The sequence below is a fragment of the Gymnoscopelus braueri genome (assembly GCF_963280865.1).
Source record: "Gymnoscopelus braueri genome assembly, chromosome: 3".
Lineage (NCBI taxonomy): Eukaryota > Metazoa > Chordata > Actinopteri > Myctophiformes > Myctophidae > Gymnoscopelus > Gymnoscopelus braueri.
This window is the reverse complement of record NC_137612.1, coordinates 11,045,253-11,073,115: the sequence shown is the minus strand read 5'-3', so window position 1 is coordinate 11,073,115 and position 27,863 is coordinate 11,045,253. Positions and strand designations below refer to the sequence as shown.

The window sequence follows — 27,863 nt, the reverse complement described above, 5'->3', positions numbered from 1 at the left end:
ACGTTTGAAAGGAAATGATTAGATAGCGCGAGACGAGCAGCACGAGCGACTAACACCCATCTACCATTACCATTCATCATCACCACACCGACTGGTAACGGTACGATACCCTATTATACCGCTCTGATACAAATATATATCCCGTTAAGGGGTGTTGTTGCGCGAAGTCGTATTGCTGTGTTGATGTTTATTGTGTGTATGTAATACTGCTGTGGAATTGTGGTTGACAAAACTAGCAAGCTAATGCTAGCACTAGCAAAGTTGAGTGGGAGATGGTGAGAGAGTGAGTGAGGTGGCTATTAGTGCTAGCTGAGTGTTGGAGCGTCCATTTCGGGCGACCATGCTAGTTTAATAACAATATAAGTGATATTCCAAGCTAAAGCAGCGAACAAGACAACGTCAAATAACTTGGACACGAATTAGATGTCTACATAAAGTTCTGTTGGCAAGAAGAATCCCATGTGGTCCTGTTGCTGTGAGTTCTATAATGGAATGGAGGAGTTCTCTCCATCCATAAGCAGCTAACTAACCGAGCTCTTTGGTGACATCCATGCCCCGATGATACTGTAGTGTCGGTAACGTTAGGAGCAAGTTGCCTGGCTTTTGCTAACGATAGCTATACATGCTAGCTTCCAGCTAGGCTAGCTACTGTCAATAACAGCTACAGCAATGACTAATGACAGCTTCAGACCACCCCGGACTTGTTATTAAACATTAAAGAGTAGTTTAAAATCGTTTTTTTTTCCACAGTTTGATTTGCGTAAAATAAGCTATTGCCCCTATTGATGTTGCTGTAGTTTGTTTAAATTGTTTACAACGTTGGATCGACACGGGTGTGTGTACACATAAGCTAGACAACGTTTACTTGGACCAGCAATTAGACGAATCCCAGTCATTCATTAAAGTTTGAAGCAAAGCCCCCAACATGCTTTGATTGATTTGAATACTTTATTAGCAGTTTGCAAAAAAAAAAGCACAGGAATGTACAGTTCAATACAAGGTCTGCTACGGGGATTTTAAACCCAGGAAAGCCTATGGCTTGTTTCCATTGGGGTCCACTTCTTGCTGGTGAAGTAAAAGTGGTGCCAAGACTCACAGATGAATTTGTTTTCCTGTTGTATTCACTAGCATTTATCCCTCTTTGTGCAGCCAGCAACCAGCATGGAGTTGAATGATGCTAACCTTCTATCCCTCACTGAGTTTATGAGGAAAACATTGGACCCAGATCCAACAGTACGGCGTCCAGGTGAGGAATTTAAACAAATGGCATTACTGTGGCCGCAGGGCACAGGCCACAACGATTGTTCACAAAGAATATCATAATAAATTGATTATCGTTTTCAATGGATCATTTTACATTTATGATCCAAACCCCTGCTTTGTTTTGTTTTATTCTAGCTGAAAAGTTCCTCGAGTCTGTTGAGGGAAACCAGAACTATCCCATTCTACTTCTCACTTTATTGGAGAAATCGCAGGACAATGTGATCCGGGTCTGTGCTGCTGTTACATTCAAAAACTACATCAAGAGGAACTGGCGTATAGTGAGTGATGTCCACAACCTAGTCTAGATCATCAGATGTCATTGTATTGGCAGCCCTGTTGACCTGTGGTTTGAGATGAGGAGGTATGTATGTATTCCTAAGATTATCATCTTTGTCCCAAAGGTTGAAGATGAACCAAATAAAATCTCTGATCCGGACCGGACGACAATTAAAGCCAACATTGTAAATCTGATGTTGAGCAGCCCGGAACAGATTCAAAAGCAGGTACGCCTTTCCTGTGTTCTGTTCTGTCATCAACACGGTTATTGTCTGCAGCAGGGCAGGCATGTGCAGATTCAAGCATGGTCTGAAGGGACCGCACCGCTTCTTGTATTTGTTTTTACTGAGGTTAAGATTAGGAATGAGGTTAGGGTTATGCATAGTTTTACTGAGGTTACGTTTAGGAATAAGGTTAGGTTTAGTCATAGTTTTACTGAGGTTACGTTTAGGAATAAGGTTAGGTTCAGGTATAGGTTTACTGAGGTTAAGTTTGGGAATAAGGTTAGTTTTACTGAGGTTACGTTTAGGAATAAGGTTAGGTTCAGGCATAGTTTTACTGAGGTTACGTTTAGGAATAAGGTTAGGTTTAGTCATAGTTTTACTGAGGTTACGTTTAGGAATAAGGTTAGGTTCAGGTATAGGTTTACTGAGGTTAAGTTTGGGAATAAGGTTAGTTTTACTGAGGTTACGTTTAGGAATAAGGTTAGGTTCAGGCATAGTTTTACTGAGGTTACGTTTAGGAATACCTGGTGGCGACCGTTCGAGGTCGCGGATTTGCCCCGGCGGGTACGTGTATTGGGGCGAGCGTTCTTGTCTGAAGAGCGTAACCATGTCTTTGCCTGTACATTTGCTCTATATTTCCTACAGTTGAGTGATGCCATCAGCATAATTGGAAGAGAAGATTTCCCTCAGAAATGGCCCGATCTTCTAACGGAAATGGTGAACCGCTTCCAAAGTGGTGACTTCCATATCATCAACGGAGTGCTCCGCACGGCCCACTCTCTCTTCAAGAGGTAGCATGCAGATCTGTCTGCATTATTGACATTGAGATTTTCAACTTCAAATGAGATGGTAGAGATAGACATTTTCACCAATTATTGGAAGTTATATATGCATTACTTAAGCAAAAATTATTATGGCCTATAACTTTTTTTTCCCAATATTTGTATTGATTTTTAAAATGTTCACAAAGACAAAACAAAACAGACAAACAGCTCAGCTCAGACAGCAAATACAGCAAAAACTATGGACACGGATACAAATATAGACTCCACATACTACATCGGACCATAAAGTACATGGCCTATAACTTTTGAACAAGCTCCCAGGACCGGGAGGACTTGTTTGAGGCAAAACTTGACAAGTGGCCAATTCTGCTACTGCCAGCTTGCCAGTTCAATTTGTACAAGAATGGTGATGTGTAAAGGACACTAATGTGCATGCTCAATGGCCTCAAACACTAGTGCGCTTGCTCTATTGCCATCAAACCTCGGAAAAATAGAGATACTTCCGGGGGAGACTGCGCCTGGTGAGAAAGTTTAATTGAAATGAGTGGTCAGAAAAAATATGCCGCCTCCAGTTGTCAAAGGCCTAGACCCCTCACAGTTTTCAACTTACAAGGCTTGAATCGCCGCTTCGCTGCTATATTTTTGGCATATTTTGTCTTACCGTATCCTGGAAATAAGCAGTTGATTTTATTTCAGATATCGGCATGAGTTCAAGTCAAATGAGCTTTGGTTGGAGATCAAGCTGGTTCTGGACACATTTGCTCAACCTCTCACTGAACTGTTCAAGGTTTGTCCAAATTGGCTTTCATGTTAAGATCATTTGTATATATAGAGAGCACTTATCTGCTGCTTTACATAAATATATCACAACCTTCAACAGGTAATGTCATGTGTACAGTAATTGACATTGGCATGATTATATTCCCTTGTTTCAAGTCATTTCTTTCCCTCTTCGTCATACCAGGCCACCATTGAGTTGTGTCAGACACACGCTACAGACATAAATGCCTTGAAGGTCCTTTTCTCCTCACTCACGCTGATCTCGAAGGTCTTCTATAGTCTCAACTTTCAGGTGCGTTTAAATTAGCTTTTACTAATTTACAAAAAAGGGGAACTTTTTTCTGTTTTGTTTTGTTCAATTCTCATCTCTCCATCCTAATGCAGGACCTCCCAGAGTTCTTTGAAGACAACATGGAGACTTGGATGTCTAATTTTCATAACCTGCTGACATTGGATAACAAGCTTTTACAAACGGATGTAAGTCGATTTTTCGTTTTTTTATCCCATTCAATGCGGGAAAGAATCTCTCATTTTAGACTTCTTTGGCTATTCAAAGATAGTAGATATACAAGCTCATAGCGCGGCACAGAGTAGAGCTTGTAGATTTTGTTAAATCGTGAAAATTTGTGCAAATATTTGAGTGTGTATATATATATATATATTTTTTTTTAAAGGGAACTTTTGACTCAAATCTTTGCTTCTGGGGGTCCCTATTACAAAATATTTTGAGATGGGGGTCCGCGGCCAAATACATATAATTTTGGTAGTCCTTGACATGAAAAAGTGAAAACCACTGATATGGAAACATACGTTAAAAAAAAATAGATCTGCTATTTTTGAATAGCCAAAGAAATCTAAAAATTACACAGATTATTTCCCAGGTTAAATGGGTTATTTCACACAAGTATGCCCCTCCCCAGTATTTCTGTGAAATGATGACATTGACAGTTTGTTTTGTTTCCATTCGATAGGATGAGGAGGAAGCGGGCCTCCTGGAACTATTGAAATCTCAGATCTGTGACAACGCCGCTCTGTACGCTCAGAAATACGATGAAGAATTCCAACCGTACTTGCCTCGCTTTGTCACTGCTATCTGGGGCCTTCTGGTGTCTACTGGCCAGGAGGTCAAATATGACCTGGTGAGACTATTGGCTGTATGTATTTCTGTGGGTTTTTTGTTGTTGTTGACTTTTTCTTTAATAAAATGCCTCCACTTTCTTCTTCCAGCTTGTAAGCAATGCCATCCAGTTCTTGGCATCTGTGTGTGAAAGGCCGCACTACAAGCATCTGTTTGAGGACCAGAACATACTCACTAGCATTTGTGAAAAAGTGATCGTGCCCAACATGGAGTTCAGAAGTAAGATGATGATTTGTAGTATTTGTTAGTGTTGATTCATAATTCATATTGATTAGTGTTGATTCATAATTCACCTTTATTTATATTGATTGTTACATGGATTCAACAAACTGCACTTGGAATGAAATGTACTTCCAACCGTGTTCAATGACCCAAACAAGTGCATGCATTGCTTTACTGCTGACCAGATTTAGGCCTGTCACATGTTCGGTGCGACGCGTTGTGAGCTTGTAGATCGTCTATTTCCACTATTTTGTATCGGATTTTGAGTATAAAATATTAAATATGAGGCATTATTGATTTTTCGTACGTTATTGATTTTGATTATTGGTATCGGTCATTGTCAGAAATTGCTTTGTGTATTGAAGTTATTCGTCATATCTGCCAGTTTTATTTACAGGGCCTAAAAGCCACACAATTTGTTAATCGCAATTATGTGTATGACAATTAATCAAGTAAAATGTGTCATAATCGTATCAGCACTAACCAGGATCACTGTTATTTCTGTTTTTAGGTGCCGATGAGGAGGCTTTTGAAGATAACGCAGAGGAATACATCCGAAGAGACCTTGAAGGATCAGGTGAAGACGGGTGCAATTTGAGTGAAGAGTGCAGTTGTGCCTTGCAGCATGCCCACACTAACCTAACCTAATCACCATCCTCCCACAGATATTGATACGCGTCGCAGGGCTGCATGTGACCTGGTACGAGGCCTGTGTAAATTCTTCGAAGGGCCCGTCACAGCGATCTTCTCCGGCTATGTGAACTCCATGCTGGGGGAGTACGCCAAGAATCCAGGAGTAAACTGGAAGCACAAAGACGCTGCCATTTATCTTGTCACATCTCTTGCATCTAAAGCGCAGACTCAAAAGGTATTGCTTCTACCTTTTTAAAATAAGTTGCAATGTTGACTATTGCAATGATACTTTGTATAATTCGGAATTATAGCTTGCAATGATACTTTGTATAATTCGGAATTATAGCCTGGATTTGTATTTACCGTAATCAAAATAGGAAATGAAATGCTGTTGGTATACATATGATATCAGATAATCATGGGATGTAACTGGCTCCATTATAACACCTTCATTCCAAGATACCGAATGAACAATGTTTTTGAGTAGTGTTGACTGTTGTTTGTTTTTCAGCATGGAATAACACAAGCCAATGAGTTGGTGAATCTCACAGAATTCTTTGTCAACCACATTCTCACAGACCTCAAGTCTCCTAATGGTAAGACTTCATCTATTGGCCTAATATGTAACTGAGTCAAAATTGAGCTGTTGTTAGGGCTGTGATACCATGACATTATTATTTTAAACCACTTAGTCCTAGACCCTCTAGTTTTGCCAAAAGATTGCAGATCTACAAGCTCACAACACGTCGGGATGCGTTGTGAGCTTGTAGATCTGCTAATGCCCCCCCGCACACTGGGGTTCAAAGTGATTAAAGTCTGGCCTGTAAGCTTCAAAGAGCACAGATAGTCCTAACCATCAATTATCTGTGTGTACACTGTACTAGCAGTATAATGCATATAAAATGCCATATTGGCTATTTGGGTGCTGCATGTCAGCCATAGTAAAATGTAGACATTGTCATGTACTGTAAGTTTAATTCCTTCTCTAATTTCTCATCCTAGTTAATGAGTTCCCTGTGCTGAAGGCGGATGCCATCAAGTACGTCATGATCTTCAGAAGTCAGGTAAGATCTCCTACTTCCTCCCATTGCTCAATTTAGATGGTGTGTTAGCTTGTAGTAGGGATGATAATATTGAATATTTCAGTCATGAAACCCAGTGTAGCCAAATGCGAGTAGATGTACTATTCGCAGAGTAAATAGTGGAGACTCTGGCCATTTTCCTATCTCCTATACGCACTGGAGAGGTTTTCTGCAATTTCTGTTTGATGCAAAGCTAAAATAATACTCGGATCATTTTGAAGTGACAATCCCATGGCCAACTTCCTGAAGTAGATCACCTTAAAGTAGTTTGCAGCTTCGTAGTGTCACTTAGTCCAGTTATCAGTTTAAGGGGAATAGTCCTGTCCCTATGGGAAAAAAGGTTTATTATTTATCTTTATACAGTTATTATTTATCTTTATACAGTTTAACCGATGTATCTGTAAACATTTGTGTCAACAGTTAAATAATTTATATCAATAAATTGATCAGTTATTTTTGGGAAGTGACACTGTTTTATAAGCGGTTCATTTTTAAAAGGATTTGAATGCACTTGTTGATTATCCTCTCTGTTCTCTTTCAGCTGCCTAAAGATCAGCTGCTCCAGGCCATACCTCTACTAGTGGCTCACTTGCAAGCAGAGAGCACAGTGGAGCACACTTACGCTGCACATGCCTTAGAGAGGCTGTTCACTATGAGAGGGCCCAACAACTCTACACTGTGAGTATTAGAATAGGAATGGTCATTATTACATTATTTGATTGATATGATAATGTCAGAATGGCACTCATCTTGGCTAATGTGTGATTTTTAGACTTAAGTTAACACATTCACTGGCAGGTATTGATTAATTAATTCATCCGCCACTGCCAGCGGTTTTACCTTATTTTGAGTCTTCAAAAGACCGTTATTTTTTCGGATGTAAACAAACGATGTGTCCGTGGGGAGACGAGTCTCCTTTTTCCATAAAAAACATGATTTTTTTTAATGGTCGTAGATCTACGTCAATGGCAGTCGATGTGTTAAGATTGAACCGCATTTTGGTGGATAACTCCTTTCTTCTGTGTTTTTAACAGTATCACTCCAACAGAGATGGCACCCTTCACTGAGCAGCTGCTCAACCACTTATTCAAGTCCCTAGCTCATCCTGGATCCTCAGAGAATGAATATATCATGAAAGGTAGATGTTTGAACTGACTGAAGGGTGAAATGCTTGGCTCTGTATTCACTACGTTGGTCAATGACTCACAAATCTTGAATATTTTTTAAAGCTATCATGCGCAGCTTCTCCCTGCTGCAGGAGGCCATTGTTCCCTACATTCCCACTCTGATTGGCCAGCTCACTCACAAGCTCCTCATCGTCAGCAAGGCAAGCTAACCGTGATTATGAAGATGTTTATGTATAGAAGATAAAACCGTCCTCATCGCCCTAGAGCCAGGGTTCCCACGGTCATGAAATTCCTAGAAATATTTTTTGAAATTAGAAGTTTTCAAGTCATGGAAAAGGTTTGAAATTAATCAAATGTTTTGGAAAATGTTTGGATATACTGTACATTGTTTTTGTTTAACATTACATGAAATATGGGGTAAAATACTTTTGGAAAAGTTTAGAAAATTCATAGTTCATAATGTGTGGGAACCCTGTAGAGTAGAGGATATTCATGCACACCTTGATACAAATCCATTAAGACCGGGAACGCATCTGTGTCATTTTAAGATTTCTTTGGCTATTTAAAAATGGCAGATCTACAAGCTCATAGCGTGGCACCGAGTGCCGCGCTATGAGCTTGTAGATCTGCAATTTTTTTGTGTGTTAGTGTTAAATTTGTGCAAATCTTTGAATATGTGTATGTTTTTAAAGCGATCATTTTTTACTCCGATCTGTGCTTCTGGGGGTCCCTGGAACAACGTATTTTGAGATGAGGGGCGGGGGGTCCGCGGCCAAATACATCATTTTGGGTGTCCTTGACATGGAAAAGTTGGAGCACCACTGCTATAGCAACATACTGTTAGGATTTAGAAAACATTTTTAGATATGTATTTGGCCGCGGACCCCCATCTCAAAATGTTTTGTTCCAGGGACCCCCCAGAAGCAAAGATTTGAGTTAACAAATGTTGGCTTTAGAAAAATATGTATTCAAAGATTTGCACACATTTTCTAGATAAAAAATGTAAATAGCAGATCTATATATGCAATTTTTTTAATAGCAAAATAAATCTAAAATGACACAGATGCGTTCCCGGTCTTAACCCATTAAGGCCTGAGGTTCCGATTCTACGAATGTCTTCTAAATCCCAACAGTATTCTGAAAAACGTATGTTTCTATATCAGTGGTGCTCAAACTTTTTCATGTCAAGGACCCCAAAATGGAATGTATTTGGCCGCCGACCCCCATCTAAAAATATTTTGTTCCAGGGACCCCCAGAAGCAAATATTTGAGTTACAAATATTCGCTTTAAAAATATATTAAAAGATTTGCACACATTTTTTTTTATTTTTTTAAAATAGCAGATATACAAGCTCGTAGCGCGGCACTCGGTGCCGCGCTGCGAGCTTGTAGATCTGCTATTTTTGAATAGCCAAGGTGTAATTATTTTATTTTTTTTAGCTCAAATCTAAAAACGACACAGATGCGTTCCAGGTCTTAAAGGGTTAATGGATTAATTGAGATTAATTTGCAACCACGGTCTATAGCTATATCTAACTATTCTCACGTCTCAAACCCTCCTCTCAGAATCCCAGCAAGCCACACTTTAACCACTACCTGTTTGAGGCCCTGTGCCTCTCCATCCGCATCACCTGCAAGGCCAGCCCCGCCACCGTCAACAGCTTCGAGGAGGCCCTCTTCCCCGTCTTCACTGAGATCCTTCAGAACGATGTCCAGGGTGCGTCAATTCTCTGCGATTCTTTCCCCCCCCCCCCATTTATGATCAGGTCACAATTTACTACATGATCGCCTAGTCGCAAATTATTTGAGATAATCGTAATTGTTTTTCATAATCGTTTCCACGTTGAGAAAGGTTTATACATTTTTGAAACATTTTCAAAAATGGTGGAGATGGCCGATCTACGCGTTGTGAGCTTGAAGATCAGCTATTTCCACTATTTTATAACACATTTTGAGTGAGCAATATTAAATATGGTGTATTTTGGCCATAATACATTATTTATTTTTATTAATGTATCGACCATTGTAGGTCATCAATTTGTGTATTTAAGTTTTTGTGCCCCGTGCAGCTTCTGTTTACCTAAAAGCCACACAATTTAATTGTTAATCGCAATTATTTGTATGACAATTAACCGTCAAGTAAATTTCATAATTGTGACAGTCTTAACACATTGAATGCCAAAAACGGTCCGGGCCGTTTTTGAGGATCCAAACGAGAAGTGCCGAAAACGGTCCGGACCGTTTTTGACCCAATTCTATTTTTATACGAGTGGCCCACGTGGGGCGCTAAAACGAAACTTTGACATCACCCAAGGAGTTTCTGAGAAGAAGAGGCTGGATGAGGCTCCATGTCAAAAATCCTTCCGGTCGGCGTTTTCAATGTTATCTCCTTGACTAAAAGCTTAATATCTCCATTTCTTTTTAATGTGGTGGAAACGAGCCGTTTCCGATCGGCGATCACGCTGCAATGGAGGATCGCGTTGGAAATATTATTGTTCCAGGCGTTAGTCGGGACCCTCCGCCGTCTCGCACGCACGCTTTGTTTACATGCACTTCCGCGTCGGGGCTTCTGCAGCACGAAACGTATAACGCAAGTGGATGGAAGAAATGCAGGCACTCAACGTATAATATTTTAATAAACCTCTGGCACCCAATGTGTTAATCTTTGGTGTGAACTATTTTTTTTATTTTTTTTTATTGAATCCTCCACTCAATGTTCTTTTTGGTCTTCTTCATCTGTTGCAGAATTTGTTCCATACGTGTTCCAGGTGATGTCCCTGCTCCTGGAGATCCACGACCACTCCATCCCCGACTCCTACATGGCTCTGTTCCCTCACCTGCTGCAGCCTGTGCTGTGGGAGCGCTCGGGGAACATCCCCCCTCTGGTCCGCCTGCTCCAAGCCTACCTGCAGAAGGGTGGCGCCACCATCGCCGGCTCTGCGGCAGATAAAATCGTATGTGATGGCGTTGTTGTCCGCAGCCTACATGTTGTGGACATAAAATAACCCTGTCGGGTGGTCCACATTCTTTTTTCAAGATGAGGATGAATTGTGTGTCTCTCTCTGTCTATCTGTCTGGCTGTCTCTCTCACACACACAATACTTTTCAATTATGCTGAAAAAAGTCTTGGCTATTAAACCCTGTAATGGGCCAACCTCCCACTTTTTTTTTAACCCATTAAGACCTGAGGCCGATTCAATTTTTTTTTTCTAAATCCTAACAGTTTTTTGGATTTTGTTTTTTTTAAATTGCAGATCTACAAGCTCATAGCGCGGCGCGCTTGTAGATCTGCTATTTTTGAATAGCCAAAGAAATCTAAAGTGATACAGATGCGTTCCAGGTCTTAAAGGGTAAGACCACTTTGTTAGAGGTTTGGGTTGTGTAGTTACCTTACCATTATTTAACTCCAAAGGTGGACAAGAAATCAAAAATAATTGCTCCATTGATTAGAAATTGATAATTCAAAATATGCTCCTCATTGACTTACATTGTAGGCTGAAACAGCTCTCAAAGTCACTCTTTTAGCACGTAAATGGACGGAAACAAAGCTGATTCAGACAATATAGAACATCACCAAACCCAGTACTGTTTTTTTTTTAAATAAAAATGTTAGCTTCCTGTTGATTTTTATTTAGAAGAAAACCCGGACTGGATCCACGGATCCGGATCCGGATCTTCAAATAGTAAAATCAACAGGAAGTTGACATTTTTATTAAAAAAACAAACGGTACTGGGTTTGGTGATGTTCTATATTCTCCGAATCAGCTTTGTTTGTGTTCGTTTATGTGCTAAAAGAGTGACTATGAGAGCTGTTTCACCGTACAATGTAAGTCAATGAGGAGCATATTTTGAATGATCAATTTCTAATCAATGGAGCAATTATTTTTCATTTGTTGTCCACCTTTGGAGTTACACCATGGCAAGGTAAATACACAACCCAAACCTCTAACAAAGTGGTCTTGCCCTTTAAAGGGTTAATATAGATAACACATTTTAAACCCTCTTTTATTTAGTCTGAATTTAGAAGAACTTACGGAGTTGACTTGTTATATGGTTGAGACACACATGATTGTGTGTGTGATCACAAGGTTACACACATAATCTATCATGCTGTTTTGCCATGGCGTTTTTGAGGATTCTGCAGCGATGCGTCTGTTTGATTACCCCCTTACTTACTACTCTCCCATATCTACTCATATGACTAGACAAGCCAGTTCAGGTGATATGGTAACACTTAAACCAAGAACAGATCTTCTCAAAGCTTCTACTATCTATAGAGCTGTAATAGGATGGAACTCATTGCCTAAGTACATAATTAATACAAACACAAAATTCACCTTTAAGAAAAAGTTAAAAGAACACCTGATGAAAACATGCCTGTACTAATCCCCAGACACACAAAGTTTAATGTGTAATAAGTGATTTAGTTATAGCTTTAATTGTACTACTTGATTGTACTTTTTATTTAAAATTTTTTTCTATTTTTATTTAGATTATAGTGATTGTAAAATTGATGTAAGGAATGTTTCTGTTAAAATGTTTGTCTGTGTCGGACCCCAGGAAGACTAGCTTTTGTCATGGCAAAAGCTAATGGGGATCCTAATAAAACAAAACAAACAAAACTCTCAGTAATCTGCTATGGATGAACTATTTGACACTTAACCTTATTTTGCTTCTACCCTTCTTCTCACAGCCTGGTTTGCTGGGGGTCTTCCAAAAGCTTATTGCCTCAAAGGCCAACGACCATCAAGGTTTCTACCTTCTCAACAGCATCGTAGAGCACATGCCCCCGTAAGTCAACGACAGAGATATTGCTTTTATTGTAACATGATTAAAACTCCAACAGTTGGTCAAATTGTTGGATGAGATTATATGACTGACTTTCTCCCTACCTTCATCCCCCCCAGAGAATCCATCACTCAGTACAGGAAACAGATCTTCATTTTGCTCTTCCAGAGGCTACAAAGTTCCAAAACCACCAAATATATCAAGAGTGAGTGCAGATGTCATAAATCAAGACCTGGATTCACATTCACATAACCAGTCCAGAATGACTGGACTGAACTGCCATCTAACGCAGTGGTTCTCAAACTTTGGGTCCGGACCCCCTGGGTGGTCCCCAAATGATTTTGAAGGGGGTCCCCAGTTCTATCTGCTAATGTGCAACATTGTTTTCTCACTCAACAGTAAACAAACCAACATACAGTATAAGTATAAAAAATTAAACAAATTAAAAAACGCTTTAAAGAATTCTCAGCATTGAAAGCATGTAGATCAGCTATTTTCATAATATTTATCTCTGGAACTGAGTCAAACTAAATGTCAAAATATATATAAACCTGGGTACTGAGGCTAAACAAAATGTGATTCCTCAACTCCTACAATTCCAAGTGCTTGTCAGGGTGTGGGTCCCCAGTTCAAATATGATTATTTTGTGGCCTGAAAAGTTTGAGAACCACTGATCTAACAGCATTAGGATTATCCAGTCTTTGTTATAATTTCTCTTAATACACACGCTCTACTGCTCGCCATGTTTGTGTTCACAGGTATTTCTCTTCTCCGCAGGTTTCTTGGTGTTTATTAATCTCTTTGGGGTCAAATATGGAGCAATTGCTCTTCAGGAGATTTTTGACAGCATCCAGCCAAAGTAAGTGAATCTTCTGTGGAAAGTAAAACATTTGAAGGTTCACAAAAGCAGGCCTTTACTCGTGGTGTAAAGGCCTTGGAAGCTGTTCATTTGTGGCTTTGAAACGAGAGTTTTTACGGGGGAATGGCAAAATTTGTGAGTACTTATAGATTTTAATGGGATAGCGTTGCGATGGAAAAATCACACCCAATGTAAACACCTGGATGTGAATTGTCCAGATTACCTCATACTGCCCACTGCCTCTGTGATCCAGTCGATTTGAAGAAATAATCCAGCATTTGAGTTGAGAACGTGGAGAATGCCGAGTAGGCCTACATTTCAATCACAAGTTAACCGTTTGGCTGAAAATCCAATAGGCCTACAGTACTACATGTTATGTTTGAAGGAGAGCTGTCCCACTGGTCAGTAGTGTGCTTTTGACCAGCTCTGTCTTGTGCTGCAGTGACAGCATAATTTATTTGACCTACTTTTGCCCAGTTGCTTGGCTTGATTTAATTAATTATGACTTATTTGGAGCAGGTGAGTAAGATTCCAATACCAATAGTATAAGCATTTTAAATGTATATACTCTTTGGGGTCAAATATGGAGCAATTGCTCTTCAGGAGATTTGACAGCATCCAGCCATTTGGCCTTATAATTTAGATCAAAATGTGCTCAGTTTTGTCTATTTTGTTTGTTAATTCATTTTAATTAATTAATTTTAGTCTAAATGTTTCGAATAAACGTTTTCAAAAATGTCATGTACACGTCAAAGAAATGAATTGCTGGGAACATCCCTAATCTGAACGGCAGTCATCCAAACTTATGGTCAACAGAACCAAGTCCTTTTTTTTGTTTTCGGAAGTGCTCTTAACACATCCACTGCCAAGGGCTAATCTCATAATGTACTCACCAGTGCCAAGGTGTTTTTGTTGTTTTTTTGTTTTTTTCATGTCGCCATAGATCTTGTTAAAATCCTTAAGATTGAGCGCTACACGGTCTGTTTACATCCGCGCGATCTCCCTGTATCTCCCAGTGAAAACCACGTGTCAAACGGGGCATCCATGTTTGAGTTAGAGCGGATTACGTTAAACAGTGAAATGCGAGGAGAAAAAACTACAGGAAGAGAATTGAGTTTCAGTTTCGTCTGTAGAATGCGAGCGGGCGTGCTCGTCAAAACCGGATCCCAAATAATTCTATTTCCTGTCATCAAACCGGAAACGGAAGTGGATCAAAAAAATTCCGAAAGTGCACCCGGACCGCGCATGCGCGAAAAGACCGCAGCCCGTAGGGCTACGGTCTCGGCGCTTAACAGTTGGATTTAACGGCCCGTAGGACTACGGTCTTGGCAGTTAATGTGTTAAAGGCGGAAAAAGGCAGTGATACTTCTCGTATGAGAGTGATTAATGAGTGACTAATTCTATGTATTTATATGTCATTGGAACACTTCACTTCCCCCAAACAACCTTCATCCCTGTGAGGTTCCGATTAATGAGGTTCTCCTGTAATTATAGTTCTCCTGTAATTTTAGCCAAGATGTTTTATTCATATCTGACAACCCTAACATGGCCAAAATCTAGATTTTGGAATGAAACCTATTATTAACTCATTGACTGCCAGAGTTAAAACCTCGTTCATAGCTGCCCTTGCCAGCGATTTTCGTGTTTTTTTGTTTCGTTATTTTGTTATTTAAATACATATAGAAAGTCTAGCTGGACAATTGAATCGTTTTGATCGTTCCACCACTAGAGAGCAGCACATGCCCAGCTTGATCAGCTCGCTGACACACTCGCCCCCCCCACACCCACTCAAACAGGCAAACACATGAACCGGATGTGAAATGGTCTCAGATTCTCTGATCGGCGAAAATTACGATGTGATACACGACGGGGATGACTGTTCGTCACCCAGACCATAGATTATAGGAGGGGAGGTCTCCGATCGTTTTTTATAGCGTGTGAAAAACCGTTTGTTTCCCTATTATGGTCGAAAATGACTGGGGGAAAAAAAATTAAAACCGGAAACGGAACAAGTCATGAAACCGGATGCAGTGGTGGGTGAAGTAAGTGGAACCTGAAACTTAGACTGATTCATTACAGAATAGCGTTATCAGAGCATAAAGATCAATAAAGACCATAGATCGCATTAATGCGATCTTGGCGGCCAGGCGCGCTATTTATTAGATCGCATTAATGCGATAATGGCGGCCAGTGAGTTAAACTTAGGATTTTCAATTATGTGACTGATTTTCATATAGCGGGTCATATGTGATTGTAGAAAATAAAGCATAGTACTCAGCAAGTGTTCCTATGAGGGAAGGTTTAAAGACTGTGTTAATTCTTCTGGATATTGCGTTGCAGAATGTTTGGCATGGTGTTGGAGAAAATAGTCATTCCAGAGGTCCAGAAGGTGTCTGGCCCAGTAGAGAAGAAGATCTGTGCTGTTGGCATTACCAAAGTCCTCACTGAATGCCCAGCCATGATGGATACAGAATACACCAAACTGTGGTGAGCATTCAGCCTGAAGAAAGTACATTTCCTCTGTCATGCAGATGAAAAAACCTCCTACACATGGCATTATTAGTTTGCAGTGGTGGAAAGTAACTCAGTACATTTACTTAAGTACTGTACTTACGGAAGTACGATTTTGAGGTATTTGTACTTTACTTGAGTATTTCCATACTTTTACTTCTACTCCACTACATCTCAGATCCAAATATTGTACTTTTACTCCACTACATTTATTTGAAAACTTGGTTACTAGTTACTTTCTAGATTTAGATTATTATTACAAAACATACATTAACCATTTCAGCCCTGTATACATATTGGCCATTTGAAAATAGCTGATCTACAAGCTCACAATGCGTCGCATTGTGATCTTGTAGATCTGCTATTTTCAAAATTTGAAAATGGGACATTCTGCATAATGAATACTTTTACTTTTGGTACTTTAAGTACATTTTGATGCCAATACTTTTGTGCAAATGTTTAACTTTTACTTGTAACGGAGTATTTCTACATTACTTTTACTTAAGTAAGAAATGTGAGTACTTTTTCCACCACTGTTAAGTTTGTAAATCAAAGGTTGATCGTTTGGTTTATCCCGTTTCTGTTTCAGGACCCCACTGCTACAGGCCCTGATCGGCCTCTTTGAGTTGCCAGAGGATGACAGCATCCCAGACGATGAGCACTTCATTGACATCGAGGACACGCCAGGTTACCAGACCGCTTTCTCTCAGCTGGCCTTCGCTGGGAAGAAGGAACACGATCCCATTGGAGAGGCTGTTGGCAACCCTAAGATCCTGCTGGCCCAATCGCTCCACAAGCTTTCTACTGCGTGTCCGGGACGGGTACGTTTGGACACGAGGGACGATTTTTAGACTCGTGTTTTATGTTGTGGTCAATTGGTGTTTAAACACATTTAAGACCTGAGGCCGATTCTACAAAATGTCTTTCTAAATCCTAACAGTTTTTTTGAAAAAAACCTATGTTACTATGTCAGTGGTGCTCAATCTTATAAATGTCAAGGACCCCCAAAATTATATGTATTTGGCCGTGGAATATTTTGTTCCAGGGGGTCCCAGAAGCAAAGATTTGAGTTAAAAATGTTCGCTTTAAAAATATATATATTCAAAGATTTGCACACATTTTCACAATTTCTCAAAAATAGCAGATCTACAAGCTCATAGCGCGGCAATGAGCTTGTATATCTGCTATTTTTTTAATAGCCAAAGTGTAAAATAATGCTTTTAAGGTCAAATAAAAAAATGACACAGATGCTTCTCCCGGTCTTAAAGGGTTAAAAGATAATTTCGGACTAGCCTTTTCTTTACCTTTTTATATGATTATGTATACGAGTGGTACAGGAGAACATTTTCATAACTCCATCCCGAGTCCACCGCAGCTAAAAACCAGAGCGGACGGTCCGTGTGCTAGATCGCCTATTTTTATCGCGATTTTATTTCATTCTTTTGTTGTCCAACGTTCATAATGACCTCGCTACAGTGTTTTTGTCCCAAATGAGCCGCCGTAGTGTTTACAAGCTGACTTGGATGAAATCACGGGTGAAATCTCATCTTGCGAGACTTCCGGAGGGGCGCATCTAATACAAACACTGTGGCTAGGTTTCTGTCAATATGAACGTCGGATATCAAAAATAATACACGGCTAGTCTGAAATTCTCCTTAACATGGTTTCAACAATATAATAACAGTTTGACCCAAGTCCTCATTCCATGTTATTTCCTATTAATGGCACTGTGCCAGGCCACGGATCATGTCATGCTGGGACACGACACAGTACTGATTCTCATCTCTTCTTTGTGTTTCATGGCAGGTTCCATCAATGATCAGCACCAGTCTGGATGCAGAGGCCCTCCAGTACCTGCAGGGTTACCTACAGGCAGCAACAGTGCAGTTGGTTTAAAACGAATAAGAATATACTGCACCAGGAGTGGGCACAACAATGTCCCCTGAAGCAAAGTAGAGACCGGCTTTGACTGAATGAACTTAAAGACTGTACATGTTTGGTTTCTGATGATTCTAACGGATACACCAGGGATGGTATGGCTATTCTGCTTGGATTTGGGATCCATGTGCTCCTCTGAGGGGGGATTTTTTTTTTAAAGGATTTTTTTTAAACAATTGGGGCGTAAAAGAAGACAGGATAGTAGTTGACTACATTGAATTGATTCATTACTTCTTGTTGTTTCTGCGTTATTTTCTCGCATCATAGTGGCAAGTTGAAAGGCTACCTTCAACAAGGATTTGGGTTGAGGTTTCATCTAACAAATGTGTCTGTTTGTTTCAATGACGGCAACTGAAACAAGGTTCAGAGGTGTTCTGGAACGTTGATCGTAGCATGGCCAGACGGTCAGGCTACTGATGCATCTAGGCATCCAAGTTCAGTGAAAGGGCTAAAATTGGGTGGAATGATGCTGGAAAAAATCTAAATAATCGCTTCACAAAACCAGTGCAAAGACTTAAAGGGCAAGACCACTTTGGTAGAGGTTTGGGTTGTGTAGTTACCTTGCCATGATGTAACTCCAAAGGTGGGCAAGAAATAAAAAATAATTGCTCCATTGATTAGAAATTGATAATTAAAAATATGCTCCCCATTGACTTACATTGTATGGTAAAACAGCTCTCAAAGTCACAATTTTAGCATGTAAACGAACGCAAACAAAGTTGATTCAGACAATATAGAACATCACCAAACCCAGTACTGTTTTTTTTTTATATAAAAATGTCAACTTCCTGTTGATTTTGCCATTTTTAATAAGTAGAAAACCTGGACTGGATCCGCGGATCCGGATCCAGATCTTCAAATAGTAAAATCAACAGGAAGTTGACATTTTTATTAAAAAAACAAACAGTACTGGGTTTGGTGATGCTCTATATTGTCTGAATCAGCTTTGTTTGTGTTCATTTATGTGCTAAAAGAGTGACTTTGAGAGCTGTTTTACCATACAATGTAAGTCAATGAGGAGCATATTTTTGAATTATCAATTTCTAATCAATGGAGCAATTATTTTTGATTTCTTGCCCACCTTTGGAGTTACATCATGGCAAGTTAACTACACAACCCAAACCTCTACCAAAGTGTTCTTACCCTTTAAGGGCAGTCCTTCATATGGGATTGTATCAGGTTTGTTTTTCAAAGCTTAGGTTTGTTACGATCGTTTCTCAGGCATCCAAGCCCATTCGTTGAATTGCGATCTTCCCACACGTATCAGTAGCCTTGGTGGAGATCACTGATCGTTTGGCCATGTGAGGCTAATGTGTATCTGATGAGAAATGTTTTCTTTGTTGTTTGTACGCCTAAATTCCTATTTGTCTGTCGAATATTGTAATCTTTGTGTTTCCAACATGCAGTAATGCTTCATCTTTTTCTCTGCATGTAACCTAGCTTTGTCTTCAATGTCTGATCTTTGTTTCCGCACTGTTATGTGAATAAAAAGAGGCACTTGTTTAGCACACTTACATTTCAGTCTCTTGACCGTCAAAACTTCTGTCATTGTATTGCGTTTATCCTGATTATAATACTTATGGTCATTTTTTTTTGTGGAACTTGTCCACATATTCTCATGAGCAAAAATGTAAAATGCGTCAAGTGAACACTATACATTTTATTTTATACCGTACATAAAAGGGAATTCGTGTTAAAATGTCATTCTTGGCGAACCCAAGAATAAGCACTGTACACAAAACTAGACATTGCCCAACTTGTATGCCGGAGTGCTACATTATATGCATACTAGATAATTGGGCACTCCCTTCCAGATAACAGAATGTCCTTTATCACAACCAAGCCTTTGGTATGTATATATATTGGTCCGCCACATAAAATGGTTTTAAGCAAAGAGTTGAGCCATTTTGACGACTATCTTAGGATGATTGTACATGTCCATTGGAACCCTTCTCTTCAGCGTTCTTGATGAAAGGCAGCATGCATTTGTCTCCTCCCATGAAGCGGTAGGTTGCAACATTTGCGTCCCATGGCAGCAGTCTAGAAAATGGGGGGGGAATTTTTTTTTAAACTTGTTTGTTGCTATGTCAGTGGTTCTCAAACGTTTTCATGTCAGAATTGTATGTATTTGGCTGTGGACCCCATCTGAAAATATTTGAGTTTAAAAATGTTAGCTTTAAAATATATATTTATTCAAAGATTTGCAAAAAAATTCAATATTTAAAAAAAAAAGCAGATCTACAAGCTCATAAGGCGTCACCAAGTGACGCAGCTTGTATATCTGCTATTTTTGAATAGCCAAAAGTACAAAATATGGTTAAAAGTGGTTACACAGATGCTTTCCCGGTTTTAATGGGTTAATATTTTCTTTGACACCTGCTGTCTCTTCAGTTGAATCATAGAGAATACTTACGCTCGTGTAAGGAAGGGAATGTACATGAGGCGAGGAATGCAGATCATTTGCTGGTCACCTAAGATGGCATTCATGGACTGTTGCACAGTGTAAAGGGGGTCCAGGGGAGGGATTAGACTTCTAAGCTCCTTCCTGGAAGACATCAGACAGAAAATAAAATTATTACATTATGTACTTTTTAAGTTCAGTGTGTCGCCAATAAAATAAAATGAATCTCAAAGTCCTTAACCCTTTAAGACCGGGACAGATTCTCTGTCTTTTTTAGATTTCTTTGGCTATTCAACAATAGCAGATCTATGAGCTTGCAGATCTGCTATTTATGAAAAATCTTGAAAATTTTAGCAAATCTTTGAATATATATATATATTTTTAAGCAAACATTTTTAACTCAAATTTTTGCTTCTGGGGGGATTCTAGAAATGTCTTCTAAATCCTAGTTTTTTGAAAAAGATATTAGATGGGGCGGACCCCCATCTCAAAATATTTTGTTCCAGGGACCCCCCAGAAGTTGTAACAGAGTTAAAAATGTTCGCTATGGAAAGACAGATATTGAAAGATTTGCACACATTTTCATGATTTAAAAAAAAATAGCAGATCTACAAGCTCATAGCACGGCACAGAGAGTGCCGCGCTATGAGCTTGTAGATCTGCTATTTTTGAATAGCCAAAGAAATCTTAAAATTACACAGATGCGTTCTCGGTCTGAAAGAGTTAATAGCTCACCTGATCTCACACCCTGCAAACATGCCCGTATCTACAATGTAAGGACAGACTAATGTAGTTTTGATGCCATCCAGGTCTTCTGCATGAAGATCGTGGGCCAGTGACTCATGGAACCCAACGGCTCCAAATTTACTGGCACAATAGTCCTAGAGGGGAAAGAAAAAAAGCATTGGAATGAATCGTACAATCGTACAATATATCATTTTGTCAAGGATTCTAGGACAGTTGGTTCTCAACCTTTTCTGGATCAGGGCCCACTTGAAAAAGTGTTTGCGGCGCCGGTCCACCTATCGGACCATTTAAAGTGGACAGATGGGTGGACAGAGTGCATTTTCAGAACATGTTTATTTGTGTTCCGCCTTAAATCAATGGAACTAACATTAAGTTCCTATCTATCGGTATCACAATTTAAATTGTAAAGAAAAAATGCCATTATTTTTTTAACCCAATAAGACCTGGGACTTATCTGTGTCATTTTTTGATTTTAGCTAAAAAGCATTATTTTACCCTTTGGCTATTCAAAAATAGCAGATATACGAGCTTGTAGATCTGCTATTTTTGAAAAATCGAGAAAATGTGTGCAAATTAATATATTTATATTCTTTTAAAACATTTTTAACTCAAATCTTTGCTTCTGGGGGTCCCTGGAACAACATATTTTGAGATGGGGGTCCACGGCCAAATACATATCATTTTGGGGGTCCTTGACGTGAAAAGGTTTGAGCACCACTGATATAGAAACATAGGTTTTTCAGAAAACTGTTTCAGAAAACTGATTCAGAAGACATTTGTAGAATCGGTGTCAGGTCTTAATGGGTTGTTAATATAGTATAGGCTATTAATGTTATGTTATCATTAAAGTCTTGGTGTGTTATGCCAATTAGTTTGGGGCCCACTTGCAAAATCCTCACGGCTTACAGGTTGAACACCAGTGTTGTTGATAAGAAGCGTTTTATGAGCAAACATTAAATTACAAAGTAACAGCTCTACTGTATGCTGGTCTCACCTCTACACATGCAGTGCTGAACAGCCCCAGTGCGCTAGCCACGGTCACAATGTGGCCATGGTTCTTTGCTTTCATCTGAGGTAGAAAGGCCTTCGTCATCTGTGGGTTTGAAATGTAAACAATCACCAATAGTGGAAAAAGTACTCAAATTTTTTACTTAAATAAAAGTATCAATACTGCAATGTAGAAATACTCTGTTACAAGTAAAACAAAATCCACAATTCAAAATGTACTTGAGTAAAAGTACAAAAGTATTGGTATCAAAATGTACTTAGATACCAAAAGTAGAATGTACTTATTATGTAGAATGTCACATTTCACTAGTTTTCAAATGTTTAAAATGTATACAAATATTTTTGAAAATAGCAGATCTACAAGCTCACAATGCGTCGCATAGCGACGCATTGTGAACTTGTAGATCGGCTATTTTCAAATGGCCGAAATATGTATAGGGCTGAAGTGGTTAATGTATGTTTTGTAATAATGATCTAAATCTGCAAAGTAACTTGTAACTAAAGCTGTCAAATAATTGTAGTGGAGTAAAAGTATAATATTTGACTCTGAGATGTAGTGGAGTAGAAGTAGAAGTACTGGAAATTTGGAAATACCCCAGTAAAGTAAAATTGTTAAATTGTACTACTTTTCTGTTTTACTGTTTTAGAAAGGCCTAATAGCACTGAAATTAAATAAGTGAGAGGGGAAAAAAAGATGAATGAAAATGTCAATTAAATCGCTGGAGGGGCTTACCCTTTCATATTGGACATAATAGGACTGAGGCTACACTAAGAGGATCATGAACAGAATCACATGCCTTCACTCCCTTTGTTTGCCCACCACCACCACTCACGTTATTTCAATGCAGTCACAAGAGAACACTCCTTTGGTGACGTTGTGACGTGCAGCCTAGCTGACAGTGGCCTGCTCTCTGCTCACACATCAGTGCACAAACACACTGGCCAGGCCATGAGTGAATAACTGAATATAGACCGACTTACATAATAGGATGCAATTCAATTTGAGATTTGATAGTACAGTTGGAATGTGTACTACTTCCCCGCAGTGAACGGTTTCTTCACATTATGTTGATTGACACTTCAAGACCGGGGAAAAAGCATCTGTCAAACTCATTTTAGATTTTAACCATTATTTTATACTTTGGCTATTAAAAAATAGCAGATCTACAAGCTCATAGCGCGGCACTCGGTGCCGTGCTATGAGCTTGTAGATCTGCTATTTTTTTTAAAATCTTTTAATGTCTCCTCTTTAACTAAACAGAAAATACATCAGGTGGGTTGTCAATTTAATCTGATCAGGAGAGAGTAGAGCTACCCATTTTGTCAGCTTAAATTGTAGGCTGTAGTATTCCAATGTATTTAATCAATCACTTCCAATTTCACTTATCCTCTATCCTATGTAGCTACTGTGTAAGATCTCTCTCCTGGTTGGATAAAATTGGTATCCCAACTTAAAATGTATTCTGTTTACAACTTGAATAATTTAACAGTTTGCAAATAGTACAGTTGTACGATTATACAATGATGCTAAAAGGATAACAGAAAAATATATAGGGCTTGTTTCCTTTGTGGTCCTGTTAATTTTACAGTTATTTTTACAAGAAATAACACTAACAGTAGCCTATACCTTTAATTTGCCATTGCATGCGTCAGTGGTGGAAAGTAACTAGGCCTAATTACATATACTCTAGTACTGTAATTAAGTACAATTTTTAGTACTTTTACTTTACTAGAGCATAAAAGTCTCACCCAGAAGAGCGCGTGGCAGTTGACCAGCAGCGTCCTCTCCAGCAGCTCATCTGGACATTCCAGCAGCCTCCGTCCCGCCACCACTCCTGCGTTGTTCACCTTTTGATTGATTGATTGATTGATTGATTGATTGGATACTTTATTAACAGTTTCCCCAAAAAAGCACATGAAGTACAGTTCTATACAAAAGGATGCTAAAAGGATTAAAACCCAGGTAAGAAAGCACTGTGGCTTGTTTCCATTGGGGTCCATGTGTATTCAATTCATGGAAACATTTAATGACAGACAAATATACAATACTATGCAAAAACATCATATAAACAAGTAAAAAGAAAAATATGTAGCCTACAGCAGTGGTTTTCAACGTTTTTCAGCCCAAGGACCCCCTAGCTGAGAGAGAGATGAAGCAGGGACCCCCTCTATATTGTATAACATTGTGTTTCAGATTAAACTTTTTCCCCCTCTTTTCCCCTTCTACACCACACCACATCTACAAGCTCATCTGGTATTTTTGGCTAAAGTTCTCAGAATAGGGATGCTAGGGTTCAAATGCTTAATGTAATAATAAAAAAATCACATGAAGATTTGGCAGCCCCCCTTTAGTGAGGACCCCTTAGGGGTCCCGGGCCCCCTGTTGAAGACGTCTGGCCTACAGTAAACAATTCTGGTGATAGGCTTGGACTTTTTACTTGTATATACGTACCAATATGGTGACGTTCCCCACCTCGCGTCTCACTCGTCCCGCCGCCTCATAGATGTCCTCGCGACGGGACAGGTCCACCGTGTAGCAATGTACATTGACTAGACCCAGTTCCCGCACCAGCTCGGCGGTCCGCTCGTTGGTGCCGGTGTCTCGGTCCCAAAGCACCAGGTGCGACCCTTCTTTGGCGAACTCCAGAGCGAAGAGCCTCCCCAACGCGCCCCCGGCCCCTGTAATTATAGGCCTGTCACAATTATAAAATAATCGCCTATAAATCGCAATTATTTGAGATAATCGCAATGATGTTGTCATCGTAATGTTGAGAAATGTTCGTATATTTAAAAAAAAAAACCGAAGTAGTGGAAATATCAGATCTACAAGCTCACAAGATGTTGCATTGTGAGGCGTTTTGAGCTTGTAGATCGGCTATTTCCACTATTAATGTTTTTAAGTATAAAGTTATTATATTTCTCAGTCATTTCTTTGTATATTTAGGTTATGTGTCATATCTGCCATGTGCAACTTCAAAGCCTTAAGCCAAACAGAAATGTAAATTTAAACAACAAAAACACAAGTAAACCGTTAATCGCAATTATTTGAGTGACTGTCATAATCATCGTGACAGACAAACAGCCAAGTGCCCTACCTGTAATCAGACACAGCTCTCCATCTATGCTCTTCAGACGTGGGCCAAGAACCGTCTGCACGATGGCACTGAGGATGGAGTAGGTGAAGTCGATCAGCATCAGCAATAGGTCAACTATAACAATCATGACGCTTCACACTACTGCAGCCTATATACTGTACAACCGTTCAGGGTCAGGAGAGCCAAACAAGCAGACCGACAAGCTTTCCTGACTGTAGCCTATATGATGACATAGGATTGGATTGGATGGATGTCTACTCTATTTTATGTAACTTGCCAGCGTGGCTGCAGGGATCAGAAGGATATGCACGTTCGCCACCAATAGAAGGGCTCTTTGTCTGATTGCTGGGATAGACTATAAACCCTGGCTGTGCATCATAATTCGTGCATAAATCGTAAAGTCTGACGCGGGGATTAGAGCGTCACACACTCCCCGCCTTGTGTGTCATTAATGGTCCAGTTACTCCAGCAGTAGCCTTGGATCACTATCGAGTCTGACTTTTACTTTTGTATCTATGATAGTCTTTCTTGGGCTGCACCCCCCAATTGTCACTGGACATCCATACTGGACATCCAAAATATATATAAAGTGCTGCTGACCCTGTAGCCCCGGATGTTAACTCGACATTAGGAACCCATGTGCACTGTATTAGTCCGTATGTTTCAATATGTGTTTTTAATCCCGTGGATTCCCGTCTGTGTCGGATTCTGTCAAAAATTCCCTTCATTGGGCGGTAGTGACGGGGCGCATCCGGTAAAAACCGGAATTACACTCAATGTAAACAGGAAGTAAACGAGGGCGTTCAGGCACAGACGGGATTAAAACACTTATTTGTTGGGAAATACGGGCTAATACATTGCACAAAGACTCCGAATGCCGAGTTAACATTTGGGGCAACCGGGTAAGCACCTTATATTTTGTATTTGTACATGTTCGGAGAAATACGGATTTTAGTACAGGTGAAAGTCCAGGGCACTCTGGGGGGTGCAAAAATCGATAACATCCATCTATGATAGTCTTGATCCAAGGCTAATGGTCCATCAAGGTTTGTGTAAAGTAGTGATTATAGTACTTAGATTAGTCTAGTGTATTTTGTTTCTAGTTTAAGGAAACTTGTACAGATAAGCTGCAGCCCCCACCCCCTGATAGCCTAATAGTGGAGTGAGTTTAATTATTTTATAGCCCACTTTGGTCTCCGTTCTGTAATATAAAGTAAAATTGCCCCTACGATGGCACACAGCAGATTACATGATATAGGCCTACTACATTATATCAGGGACTGGGCACATTGGGCGAGAAGAGTGGGCACTTTGGGTGAGAAGAGTGGGCACTTTGGGCGAGAAGAGTGGGTACTTTGGGGGGAGAAGAGTGGGTACTAGAGAAGAGTGGGCACCAGGAAGAGTGGGCACTTTGGGCGAGAAGACTGTGCACTAGAGCAGAGTGGGCACTTTAGGGGGAGACTAGTGGGCAGAGAAGAGTGGGCACCAGGACGAGTGGACAACTTATGGGGGAAGACTGGGCACCTTTTAGTAATACTGTGCCAAACCTTAATCCTAACCTCAGTAAAACTATGCCTAAACCTAACCTTAATCCTAACCCTAACCTCAGTAATATATTCCTAACCCTAACCGTAACCTCACAGAACTATGCCTAACCTTAACCCCAAAACATCTGTCAGAAAATGTTTTGGATGGGGGGGGGGGAATGATCTGAATATAGTTGCATTCCAGTAACACGCATGCTAGACAGGTACAAAATGTGTTCTGTGGACATGAACCCTACGACTTCAAAGTATTCAAGTTTTGGTGTCCGTATTTCCCCAGGTGCCCACTCTTCCGGGGTCTGGTGCCCACTCTGTGTTGGTGCCCAGATTTCCCTAGTGCCCACTCTTCTCACCCCGAAGTGCCCTCTCATCCGAGTGCCCAGTTTACCCTAGTGCCCAGAATGTTTTGGTGCCCACCTTTCCTGTTACCCTCTGGGATTAAGGAGTCGGAACGATGCAATTTGGAAAAGCATGCAGCCGACCCGTTATGCATTACCCATTGTACCCGTGTCAGAGAACCCAGTGTACCCGTCATGACGTCCAGTGTGCCACAATGTTCACGCCATGACGTGTCGTCCACTCAAATTCCGTCTATAAAAGATGAGGTCACATCAACTCACAGCAGTGACAGCGACTGCTCTGAGCCCTTAGCAAACTATTTGAGAGATGCTGTCAAAGATGCTGTCAATATTCGATTCAATTCCAACACATATGGATTATGAAGGCCAGAGGCTTGCTGAAACGATTTTCCAATGGATAATACTTGTCTCAGCGGTGATTGGATTCATTTATGGCTTTGTCATTCAACAGTTTGCGTGGACGGTTTATATCGTATTGGCAGGTTGTGCTGTGTCCTGTGTGTTTACCCTGCCTCCATGGCCCATGTACAGGCAGAACCCTCTCCCCTGGCAGCCAACGGTACCAGAGAACGGCGGGGAAGTCAGCCAGAAACCTCAGAAAGTCCTTAAGAAGAAGAAGAATAAGTAGCTCAAAAACCATACCCTGCTGCTTCGCTACAGCTGTTTTTACGTCACGGCCACAAAGAGGTCAGCCGTCTAGAACAGCGTTTGTCTCTATATGTCCCCCACATATTTCCCAAATATGGAGTTATACCCGGCCTCCAGACTAGCCTCAAATTTCGGATCCATAGCCCACAGACACAGTCTCGCAAACTGTACACTCTAGTAACTTACTACCCATACAGATTGCACACGGAAGCTCAAGCTATTGCTATACACCATCATTAGATGTCTTTTTTTTTTTACAATTGAAAAGACATTAAAAGATATTTTTGTCTCAAAACAAGACAAGGTGGCCTGTCTGTGACATTGTAGTCTTGCATGACTTATTTTCTATCAATTACACACCCCATGAAACATTGAATTCGTGGAGATTTTTTGTAGTTTTTGTCGCATTCTGAAGCCAATAATTTGATTACCGGC

The 27,863-nt window shown here is 40.1% G+C and overlaps 3 protein-coding genes across 4 annotated transcripts in view; 2 read left to right on the top strand and 1 right to left on the bottom strand.

Moving 5' to 3' along the window:
* LOC308082533 (AMP deaminase 2-like) overlaps positions 1-27,863 on the top strand; it is a gene marked incomplete at its 5' end in the record, with an annotated part of 557,360 nt that overhangs the window by 147,372 nt on the left and 382,125 nt on the right. The gene's annotated exons all lie outside the window — the stretch shown is intronic.
* Positions 5-17,778, top strand: cse1l (CSE1 chromosome segregation 1-like (yeast)). Of its 2 annotated transcripts, none has more exons than XM_080423807.1 (25): positions 5-100; positions 1,150-1,246; positions 1,399-1,541; positions 1,665-1,766; positions 2,409-2,554; positions 3,245-3,335; positions 3,513-3,620; positions 3,713-3,805; positions 4,300-4,467; positions 4,556-4,685; positions 5,200-5,265; positions 5,354-5,556; positions 5,833-5,917; positions 6,324-6,385; positions 6,945-7,081; positions 7,438-7,541; positions 7,633-7,730; positions 9,097-9,247; positions 10,276-10,484; positions 12,224-12,321; positions 12,438-12,523; positions 13,096-13,177; positions 15,518-15,664; positions 16,278-16,509; positions 17,495-17,778. In XM_080423807.1, the coding sequence occupies exons 2-25, from the start codon at positions 1,162-1,164 to the stop codon at positions 17,582-17,584; spliced, it is 2,916 nt and encodes a 971-aa protein (XP_080279933.1). In that variant the 5' UTR covers positions 5-100; positions 1,150-1,161; the 3' UTR covers positions 17,585-17,778. The 2 variants fall into 2 exon arrangements, with proteins under 2 accessions (XP_080279933.1, XP_080279934.1); XM_080423808.1 differs by having other exon boundaries at positions 11-94.
* rdh20 (retinol dehydrogenase 20) lies at positions 19,546-25,004 on the bottom strand (the record flags this gene model as incomplete). Its single annotated transcript, XM_080424053.1, has 7 exons — positions 19,546-19,666; positions 20,040-20,171; positions 20,763-20,908; positions 21,769-21,867; positions 23,532-23,630; positions 24,235-24,461; positions 24,878-25,004. The coding sequence occupies 7 exons, from the start codon at positions 25,002-25,004 to the stop codon at positions 19,546-19,548; spliced, it is 951 nt and encodes a 316-aa protein (XP_080280179.1).

Coding starts and splice junctions, on each gene's coding strand:
- cse1l (XM_080423807.1), top strand. CDS start 1,162: ATGGAGTTGAATGATGCTAACCTTCTATCCCTCACTGAGTTTATGAGG. Junction 3,806..4,299: donor ACAAGCTTTTACAAACGGAT/GTAAGTCGATTT, acceptor TCCATTCGATAG/GATGAGGAGGAAGCGGGCCT. Junction 10,485..12,223: donor GCTCTGCGGCAGATAAAATC/GTATGTGATGGC, acceptor TTCTTCTCACAG/CCTGGTTTGCTGGGGGTCTT.